General features: G+C 30.0%; 3 protein-coding genes across 3 annotated transcripts; all 3 read left to right on the top strand.

Moving 5' to 3' along the window:
- Nucleotides 1–3,960: 3,960 nt before the first annotated feature.
- On the top strand, nt 3,961–5,356 carry LOC108567368 (fatty acyl-CoA reductase 1-like). Its single transcript, XM_017927783.1, has 5 exons — nt 3,961–4,158; nt 4,211–4,459; nt 4,513–4,771; nt 4,826–5,012; nt 5,065–5,356. Exons 1-3 carry the CDS (start codon nt 3,961–3,963, stop codon nt 4,678–4,680), a joined length of 615 nt encoding a protein of 204 aa, XP_017783272.1. The 3' UTR covers nt 4,681–4,771; nt 4,826–5,012; nt 5,065–5,356.
- On the top strand, nt 4,810–5,715 carry LOC108567367. The gene is made up of 3 exons (XM_017927782.1): nt 4,810–5,012; nt 5,065–5,462; nt 5,609–5,715. The coding sequence occupies exons 1-3, from the start codon at nt 4,810–4,812 to the stop codon at nt 5,713–5,715; spliced, it is 708 nt and encodes a 235-aa protein (XP_017783271.1).
- A 4,240-nt stretch (nt 5,716–9,955) lies between these two features.
- On the top strand, nt 9,956–10,719 carry LOC108567438. The gene is made up of 3 exons (XM_017927918.1): nt 9,956–9,965; nt 10,040–10,226; nt 10,277–10,719. Coding segments are annotated over exons 1-3 (615 nt in total). The 5' UTR covers nt 9,956–9,964; the 3' UTR covers nt 10,704–10,719.
- Nucleotides 10,720–10,793: the final 74 nt, after the last annotated feature.

Raw genomic sequence — 10,793 nt, 5'->3', positions numbered from 1 at the left:
TATTCTAATCTAATCTAAGGTATAAGCTCAATTAAACTAAAGTTAGATTGATTTAAGATACAATGGTATTGGTATTGTATCTTGACTTAACTCTTGCATCTTAAATTTGTGTGTGTAAACAAACCTAAGGTATAAGATGTCTAAACTAAAGTTTGGTAAGGTTAGGTTAAGATATAATATCGTAGGATTGTAATTTCATTTGTATCTTAGCCTAATCTTAACGATTGCTTTATAAAAATCTATTCTAACCTATTTACATGTCATACCATAACCTCAGGTAAAATCAGATTATCGTTAGTGGATTATGTTACCATATACTGTTCTAATCTAACTTAACCTAAAATTAATACAAATAACTTAAATCTGTCATAGCCTAACTTCAGATATCTTAAAAAGATATACCAGCAAATCACCGTATATTTGCAAAACTACATTTAAATTTTTAATGTAACCTACGCTATAAGATATATTAAGCTACGGTTAGGTTAAGTTACAATAGGATATGATTCGAATGCTATTGTATCTTAACTTAACTTATATAATATAAACTGTTGATTTTAAAAAATCTATTCTTTATGGAACTTAAATTTATATTGTTTAAACTAACATAAGGTTAGGTAAGGTTAGGTTAAGATATTATAGCAAAAAAAAATATAATCTAACCGCTTTTAACATATCATTCATATCGTAGTCTAACCTATTTTTCATGTCATATCAGATTAGGGTAAGTGTATTACGTCAACATAACCTGTTCCAATCTAAATTAACCTAAAATGAATTAGAATAACGTAATCTGTATAAATTAAACTAAAATTACTTTAAAAATAAGTATTAATTTTTAAAGCAAAAAAATGTATATTTGCAATATAAAATCAAAATAATTATGTAAATTAGGACAAAAAGGTTAGAATGTTTAGAAATCGCGTCAATTAAATCGACGATTCTCATTAATAATGAGCATTTAATTCCATGCAAAATTAAGTTCAAAAATTAAATGAGAACTTATGTGAATACATTATTTGGTTGCAAATGTGAAAGCGAATTACGGCTCATAATAGATTAATTTGAACAAATTAACATTTGCGCGCATGCTACACTTTTGCAACAGACATTTCCGGTGCCAAAAGTGAAATTGTCTGTTGCGCATTCATAAAAATTTGCCAATTTTTTTTTTTGTACCGTTTTCATTTCTCTTTCATTTCGATGTTTTAGGTGAACGGAACAATTATATAAACTAAGCACTTTTGCTTTATTTAGTTTTTTTTTATGTGTGTTTTGAAAGCAATTCCGTGTGATTAATATTTAATTGAATTGTTTGCTACCGTGTCGTAATTATTTCAAAATGAATTGTAGAACACTTTGATGTTTAATTGCAAGGTCGAGTATGAATAAAGAAAATACGTGTATCATAAACTAATCTGATGAAATAAATTTATTTGGATGTTATGTGTTGAAATGTGCGTGTTTTATGAATGGGAGATGATTTGAATTGAAGGTTTCAGGTTGTATGTGCATCATGGTTCACTCTGTATAATGCAAATTCATTCATATACGAGTTGCACGACACAGGACGTGCACTTTTAACTGTATGTCATTAATGATTTAAAACATACACATTTTCTCATTTAATTGATGAACTGATGCAAGGCTTTATATAATCAGCGAATGGATGATCAATTATAATAAATACAAATGCATGGACAAAAAATAACAATTTTGTTGTTCAAAATATTTTGAAATTTATTTAAAAGAATATATGAAAAGTCAGTCAGTTTTTATTTACAATCTATTGTATAGAACATTTATCAAATCTCTTCGTTGTTAACATTAGGTGCCTAGTGGCACCATTCCATAACGTTAGTATATAATATTTATTTATTTATTCCTTACTTATATCTAAATTGGAGATCCAAGAGCTTGACTGGTTCGTATGTGAATCAAACCTGTTCATGTTATTTTTGGAGAAATCTTTGGCAACCTCTTCTACTGTTTTCATTTCAAAGTCCTGGTGCAGTCTCTTATTGTACCATGGTGTACCATGGTGCACCCGCGATTCTTCTAATACATTTATATTGAAATACTTGGATTTTTTTAATATTAGTTTCCCATAATTGGATACTGTATGTCCAAGCTGGTTTTAATATGACTTTGTACACCAGCAACTTGTTCTCCAAAGTCAACTGTGAATTTGTGTGCAGCAACCAATACATCTTTCTAAATTTTATTTCTAGTTGTTCACGCTTTGCCTGGATATGGTCCTTCCAAGTCAGTCTCGTATCCAGATGCATTACCAAGTATCTCACCCTTAAAGATGCTGGAATAACTTTGTTGTTGAGTTTGACTGGAGGACAGGTGTCTCGTTTTAAGGTAAACGTAACATGCACTAATTTTGATTGGTTTATACCATTTTCTGAACCATCTCGAAGGTGTTGAGATGCAATTATTGGTCGTCTGATGCCATGATTGCTGTGTCATCTGCAAATGTTGCCATATTTGTTTTCTCTGTTGTTGGTATATTTGTAGTGTATAATAGATATATAATTGGTCCCAATACACTACCTTGTGGAACGACCGATTCGATGAGACTCAGTTCAGTTTGTGCTTCCTCAAATTTGTTAAAAAAAATCGATCATTTAGGTAGGATTTGTTAAAAATAATGAAAACTATTTGATTCAGATTAAAATTAATGAACAAAATTTATCAAAAATTCAGAAAAACCTACGTAAATTGCTTATAGAAATTCCAATAAATCTTTTAATAAACTATACAAAAAATATAAAAATAAAATTTCTTAGGTAAATTATTTAAAATTTGATTAATGATAAAATAACTAAATAAAATTTTAAACAAATATAGAAAACCATTCAGAAAAGTCATAAGATGTTAGGTGAAGTTTATAAATAACTGTGAATTGGGGAAAAAATACAAAATTCTCAATATTAGAAAAAAAAATAATTTTAAAATCATTCAGAAAAACTCAGTAATTCATTTAATAAACTTTAATTTTATAACTCATAAAACTCAGGTAAATCTTGTAATAGAATTTAAAATAAACTTGGTTTAATTATTTGGAAAACCATACAGAAAATTTTATTTAAAAAAAACGTAAATTAGAAATATTCAAAAACTCACTCAAGTAAATTGTTTAATAAACTTTATAAAAAACGTATTTCAATTTGTTAGACTATATTTTACAATTGTATATTTTTTTTTACAATGAGTTTTAATAATTAGTTTACTGTAATTGGTTAATAATGTATTCACTGATGAAGCAAAAACACAAAAAAAATGGGAACATATTTGAATAATGCTATCGCATTGTCTGCTGATAAAAATAATGGAACCTGTTGACGATTAGAGGTGTTAAAACAATAAATTGCATTGGAATATTCATGTCGTCTACACAAACACACACATATTGTGCATTATTCCCCTCATACGGGTCTACTCGTAATAAACGAAGATATCGGTGAAATTATAAATGATAATTAGTTACGCGTGTATCAACTACCTGCAAGAAAAATTAAGCTTTAAACATAGCATTTTAATATCTTTTTATATAATTATAATAAATTATTTTATTACAAAAAATCAACAATTACTTTTAACACAAATACTTTATATGGGTCAAAATGACCCGTTTATTAATTATTCAAAATATAATAATTTATTAATTTTTACAACATAGTTTAAAATCCAAATATTGGTGACGTTTCAAGAATGAAATTGCTATAGACGGGTCACTTTGACCCGACATACACACCATAAAAAAATAAGTACATCTAAAAACAAATATCAAGTTAAACATCTAATACAAATAATAATTGGTACAAGGTCTTTAAATAATTGCAATAATTTCATAGTTATCTTACAAAAACAAAGTTATAATTGTCGACCTCCGATTGCTTTTATAAAGGTGATCCCGAGTGAAACAAGTCAGTTCAATTATATTGATCAACAATGATAAATGGAAATAAGTTTTTAGAGTATTTCCAAGGAAAGTCCATTTTTATAACGGGATGCACAGGTTCCGTGGGAATGGCTCTTCTGGAGAAATTCCTAAGATCATTTCCTCAAATCCAGAAAATTATTTTGCTTGTTAGAAGCAAGAAATCGAGTAATGCAACATCAAGGATATTGCATTATTTTGAAAATCCTGTAAGTTTTTAATCACATTACTTCAATATTGTGTTAATATTATTTATTGTAGATATTTTCGGTGATGAAAGAAGTGAATAAGGATTATTTAAAGAAAATTTTGTGGGTGGAAGGTGATGTGATTAAACCGAATCTTGGATTAGGCGAGGAAGATCTTAGTTATATACAAAATAATGTAAATATTTTCTATCATTGCGCGGCAGCAGTTAAACTAGCAGACACTTTGAAGAATAGCATTCAAAATAATTTACATGGAACTGAAATGGTTTATAATGTAGCGAAAGGATGCAGGAATATTCAGGTAGATTTTCTAAACTAAATAAATAATGTGTAAATTTATATAAGAATTCTTAGTGTTTCATGTACGTATCTACGATTTTTTCAAATCATCGAGTTACTCCGACCGAATTGAAAGAGGAAATCTACAAGAATCCCATTAATCCAAATCTCCTGCTCGAGATGGTCAACAGTCTGAACAATGACGAACTGCAAGAACGTTGCAAGGAATCTAAAGATTGGTAATGTAGTTATGTTTTTAGCAAAAACGCGGCTGAAAATCTGATTGACAATAAAAGAGATAATATAAAAAAAGGAATATTACGAATTGGATGCGGTAAATCATATGCTATTAATAAGATTATCTTATAAATAATGTTGGACATTTTAGTGATGGAAACTTACCAAGAACCTATTGCTTCTTGGCTGATAAACGAAAATGCGCTCAATGTGCTTCTGAAAAATGCGACAACTGGAATTGTTTTCAAATGCCATCCAAATTCTAGCCTCTATTGCGTACCTATAGATTTATGCATAAACGCCCTAATAGCATCAACATACGATACTGCACATATTCAGTAAGGAGCAATTCTCGTATTTTTTTTTTTGATAATAGCAGATTTTTTTTAGAGAAAACCTCAAAGTTTACAACTTGGGAACAAATCATCCAAAATTATCCGAAATATTCAAATGGTATATTTCGGAGAACGTGAAGAATCCTTGGTTAATCTTCGGTAGTTTAAAATATAGGTTTCTGTGTCACATGAAAGATTTGGTTCTGGAGATGAGCGGAAAACGAGGAATTTATGTTAAAGAAATGGAGGTGTTGGAACGTTTTATAGAGATCACGCGAGAATTCGCGTACAAAGAGTTGTACTGTCACAGCGAGAATCTGGATGTCCTTTGGAATGGTCTCAATCAGAGCGAAAGAGAGTTGCTGTTCTTTAATTTAAAAGAGATTGATTTTGAGAAATATGTTAAAGGTTGGTTTAAATTGAATAAGGACAATTTGCTAAATCCTTTAGATAGTAAATCGACTTTGTTATATTTATCAAAATTGTAAACAAAGATATATTTTCTGCAAATTTTTATCATTAAGTATTGAACGTCCGATTTAGAACTGAAAGTTTGTTTTATTATATCTCAAACAAGAGTATATTTGTTTTTTCTACAGTTTGTTCTAACACAACATTTTTCATTGTAAGAAGTGGTACAATGGCTGAAAACAGTCCTAGTCACTTGCTGCAAGGTCTGAGGAATACTGTAACAGAGAATCTTTAAGTCCAGCGCCTATAGTTTGACCAGCATTATTTGTACGAAATGTGGTGGCAAGAGGTATTGCCTTTATTTGCCAATCCCAAGATGCGTCATCATTTTGTCTATTTGGTTACAGTAAATATCAACATAAACGATTGACCAAGTCTAATAAAGCTGTAGCGAAATTCACCAGAGGTGGACTACCAAACAGACTTCATAAGCTATTTTTGGTGAATATTTAGTTTCGGAGTGTGTTGTAGCATTTCATCATAATCAAATAAATGTGCTGAATGTTTGCTATTATCTAAAATAATCCATTTTTGTCACTCGTAAAAATATGGTTTAACATTTTGAAGGACCAGCAATTCCTAAATTTCTAGACCCAACAAATTTCTAGACAACTAAATCAGACAATATAGTCAACTGATTTAACATTTGATTATATGGACTACCTTCACAAGAAAAAAAACAAAAATTGTTTAAGTAAAATATCAGAGATATAGGGTATCTAAGTTGGTACTATTAACCAGAAATATTATGAATTGTACACGAGTAAATTCTTATCAGTACTAATATGATTAGTTTCGAATTATCTTCTATTTACATTCAGACAATTAAAAAAGTAATAATTTCATTGACCCGTACAGGAAATAAATGCAAAAAAAAAACGATATCTCTTATGAAATATACGTTCGCGATTTGCAAAAGTCATTGATTTGCGTAGAATAATGGAATTTCAACTTTGACTTGTGTTTTCCAATTTATTTATGCACGAGTTCCATAAATTTAGCGAAACTTTAATAGATTTATTATCATATTGATACGCCTATCCCCCAACTTACACGGCTGAGAAAAACATGTAAATCGAAATTATAATGTAAACGTTGAATGTAAAACCGTATAAATTGGAAAGTATGTACAGTAATGCATAATTCCGTTGTTTATTAATGATGATTTTTTAATAAAATGTTGAATTATCAACATTTATTTTTTAATTTGTTTATATTTAACCGTAGAAAAAAGTACAGTATAAAATAAGGGATAGGTGTATTTATACTATAATAATTATATATATAGCACTTTTACATCTGTAATCATTTATATTATTATACACTTTTTTTTAATATTTTTTAAAATTTTAAGCGTATTTAGCATAATTTTAAAAGCATTGCAAATTATTCAATAATAATACAATATTTATTAGTCACAATGCGACGTATCAATCCCCTGATTCATACTCGTAGTAGACTCCTGCTGCGGGTCATCGACGTCGAACATCAAAGACATCATTTTTGTCCCAAAAAACAGACGTGTGTTTCAAGATTAAAGTTGTTTATAAATCGTCTCTTCAAGCGCTGCAGCAACTCTGCATGATTTTCTGCATTCCTAGGCGAATTTAATTTGTTGATATAACTATGTGGTCGTGTATTGTTATCGGTCTGGGTATTCTGTTGTCCTGAAGGTCTTTAGGTAGCTCACTCGTCTTTTTGTAAGTGGGCTTATTTTGATGGTTTGACGATATGGGTTTTGTTGGTCTCTTCGGAGATTTGGAAGACCATGCAGCATCCTCCGAGTTGCATGTCATACACCTGGGGCAGAGTGACGACGTGCATCGGTTTGTCGGATGTTGGCCCTGGAATTTGTTGGCATGAAATTATTCAATAATTTGCATTATGGCAATTAATTTACATAAATTAACTGATTATGCGAAATTAATTAAGTATTTTTGTATTTGTTTACTTTTTTTACGTAAATGTCATAATTCAATGACTTTTATCAACTTTGACTTATAATCTCTTATCTGTTAGAAAAAAAATCAATTCAATGCTGAATTGTGTTAATTAATGAAAATAATTAGTGAAATCTTGAATAATTTATCAAGTTTGACCCAGACTCATCTTATAAAACAAATATCTATTGGGAAAAAGTCCGTTTAATAGTACAATGGAAAACGACAACATACTTTCAAGGAAAGTGCATTTTCATAATAGGATACATGGATTGCGTAGGAATGGCTTTTCTGGAGAAGTTCCTAAGATCATTTCCTCAAGTGCATAAAATTGTTTTACTGATTAGGCAAAAAATATAAATATGAATTTAATCATGGTTATTCAGGTGTTTTCAGCGATGAAAAAAGGATAATTTAGAAAAAATCAAATGGGTGACATAGTGAAACCGAATCTTGGATTGAGCGAAGAAAATCTTAATTATATTTACAATAACATAAATGTTTTCAATACATTTATGCGTAAATGCACTAATTGCATCGACATATGATATTACGTATATTAGGTAAGTTGAAAATCTCCTATATTCAGATAATAATAATATTTTTTCCATGTAGAGAAAATCTTAAAGTTTACAACGTCCTACTATGATGGAAATATACAAAATCTTTGGTAGCTTGAAATATAATATAGGTTTCTATGTCACATGAAGGATTTGGTTTTGGAGATGAGTGAAAAACGTTGCATTTACGTTAGAGAAATGGAAGAATTGGAGCGTTTTATAGAAATTTCAAATGATGAACTTTGGAAATGTCTCAATCAGTGTGAAATGTGTAATCTGCAGGTCAAATGTACAATACATATTCAAATGATTTGTCGAGGAAAACGTGAAAGATCTTCGTTTGATCTTTAGGTTAGTGTCCCGATGCTAGTACTGTGAGGAGGACGATAGCACTGAGCACACGCTTTTTAAGTGCTGCAGATGAGTTGGAAGGAAGCACGAGGCGGAGGCAGAATTGTGAGTTCTGCTAGAGCCAGAAAATGTTATCAGTGAAATGCTGAAGAGTGCGGAAAACTGGGATATTGAAGCGGGATATTTACATTTCATGGACCCCCAATTTTTTTTCCCTGACGTAGACCCCTAGCAAGTTGTCGATATAGACCACTTTGGGAATCACTGATCTAAGGGAAGTGCCAAACAGGCAAAGACAATCATCATCGCCGAGTAGTACAGTCATACATGTCCTGTGTGCTGACAAAGAAGGGGAGAGGTTTTAGTGCGGTAAGAATCCCACAGTACCACGATCCCACCCGTGGTCTGTATGTAAGGTTTCCTCTCCTCTACAAAAAAAAGGTTAGTGTCCCATTTGAAGCGATTGTTTTAGAGACGAACGGAGAATGGGGAATCTTCGTTAGAGGAACGAAGTTGCTTAAGCATCAACTGGAAGTTATGCAAGAATTGATGTTTAAATATATTTGTCACATCGACAATATTCATAAGTGAAAAAAAAATGAATCAGATATAAAATATATTGCTTATGAGAAATATGTTTAGAGCTGTTACAAATCAAATGGAAGAAACGAAATAAATAACTAAATATACAACGAAATAATTTCATGGACCAGTACACAAAGTGAATACAAAATAGCAGATAGATATTAAAGCCGAGAAAGAGTTTATGATTTCGAAAGGTCACTCTATATATAAACATGATCTCGATTAAAACAAATCAGTTCAACATTTATGAGTAACAATGAAGTGCAGCAACAATTTTTTGGATTATTTTGATGGAAAGTGCATTTTCATAACAGGATGCACGGGTTGCGTAGGAATGGCTCTTCTGGAGAAATTTCTAAGATCATTTCCTCAAGTGTATAAAATTGTTTTACTAATTAGGCACAAGAAATCGAAAAATGTGTCAACGAGGATGTTAAATTATTTTGATAATCCAGTAAGTAGTAAAAATGAAATTATTAATAAAAAAAATAAATAATGTTTGCTGCAGATATTTTCGGTTATGAAAGAAATGCATAAGGATTATATAGACAAAATCATGTGGATGGAAGGTGACATAGTAAAACCGAATCTTGGATTGACCGACGAAAATCTTGATTATATTTACAATAACGTAAATGTTTTCTATCATTGTGCGGCTTCAGTTAAATTTGTGGAAAACTTGAAAAATAACATTACAAACAATGTATATGGAACTGAAATGGTTTATAACGTAGCTAAAAGTTGCAAGAAAATTGAGGTAAAATGAAAATATATGACTTAATAAGTTTTTCTTATATTTATTGTAGTGTTTTATGCATGTATCTACGATAATTTGCAGTCATGGTTTTTCTCGGTCAGTATTGAAAGAAGAAATCCCGGAAAATCCAGTACATGCAGATCGTTTACTCGAGATGGCTAAGAGTATGAGTGTTAATGAACTTTAAGAAAATTGTAAAGAATCTAAAAATTGGATAAACAATTACGTTTTCACCAAAAACCTTACAGAAAATCTTCTAGGCAATAAGAAAGATAATATAAATATAGGAATAGTAAGAATTGGCTGTGGTAATTAACAAAATAATGGAAACGAAATATTATTTTAAAAAAATATTTTAATTATTAGTGATGGAAAGTTACATGGAACCGTATCCTTCCTGGTTGATAAATGAAAATATGTCTAATGTACTTTTGAAAAATCTTGTAACGGGAATAGTTTTCAACATCAATGAAAAAGTTATTCCTTATTGCACACCAATTGATGTATGCGTCAATTCTCTCATAGCTTCTACATATGATACAGCGCATATTACGTAAGTCAACATGCTCATGTCTTCTGAAAATAACATTTTTCTTATTGTAGTGAAACTCTTAAAGTTTATAATGTAGGAACAAATCATCCGACTATAAAAGAAATACTCAAAATATTTATTAAAGAAAACGTAAAGGATCCTTGGTTGATCTTTGGTAGCTTAAAGTATAGATTTCTGTGTCACATCAAGGATTTGGTTTTGGAGATGAGTGGAAAGCGTGGGATTTACGTTAGGGAAATGGAGAAAATGGATTATTCGATAGAGATTTCACGAAAATTTTTATTGAAGGAGTTGTATTGTCACACAGAGAATATGGAAGAACTTTGGAAAAGTCTCAATCAGAGTGAAAGGGAATTGCTGTTTTTTAATTTAAATGACATTGATTTTGAGAATTATGTGAAAAGTTGGTTCAAAATGGAAAAAAAATATAATTCTATGGACCCAATTTCCACAATGTTACATTTAGCAAAACTTTAAATTATTGATTCTATATATTTTTGTCTTTATAGTAATGTTTAAGATGTTATTATAATAATTATGTTATTATTTATTATTTATTATTTATGC

This window comes from Nicrophorus vespilloides, unplaced genomic scaffold (genome assembly GCF_001412225.1).
Source record: "Nicrophorus vespilloides isolate i.1.1-1 unplaced genomic scaffold, Nicve_v1.0, whole genome shotgun sequence".
NCBI lineage: Eukaryota > Metazoa > Arthropoda > Insecta > Coleoptera > Silphidae > Nicrophorus > Nicrophorus vespilloides.
This window is presented reverse-complemented; position numbering and strand designations above follow the sequence as displayed.

Excerpts from the sequence above, each read along its gene's own strand:
- LOC108567368 (XM_017927783.1), top strand. The coding sequence starts at position 3,961 with ATGATAAATGGAAATAAGTTTTTAGAGTATTTCCAAGGAAAGTCCATT. Across the intron at positions 4,159-4,210 it reads TGCATTATTTTGAAAATCCT|ATATTTTCGGTGATGAAAGA; the intron begins GTAAGTTTTTAA and ends TATTTATTGTAG. Across the intron at positions 4,460-4,512 it reads AAGGATGCAGGAATATTCAG|TGTTTCATGTACGTATCTAC; the intron begins GTAGATTTTCTA and ends AAGAATTCTTAG.
- LOC108567367 (XM_017927782.1), top strand. The coding sequence starts at position 4,810 with ATGTTGGACATTTTAGTGATGGAAACTTACCAAGAACCTATTGCTTCT. Across the intron at positions 5,013-5,064 it reads TACGATACTGCACATATTCA|AGAAAACCTCAAAGTTTACA; the intron begins GTAAGGAGCAAT and ends GATTTTTTTTAG. Across the intron at positions 5,463-5,608 it reads TTTGCTAAATCCTTTAGATA|TTTGTTCTAACACAACATTT; the intron begins GTAAATCGACTT and ends TTTTTTCTACAG.
- LOC108567438 (XM_017927918.1), top strand. Across the intron at positions 10,227-10,276 it reads TATGATACAGCGCATATTAC|TGAAACTCTTAAAGTTTATA; the intron begins GTAAGTCAACAT and ends TTCTTATTGTAG.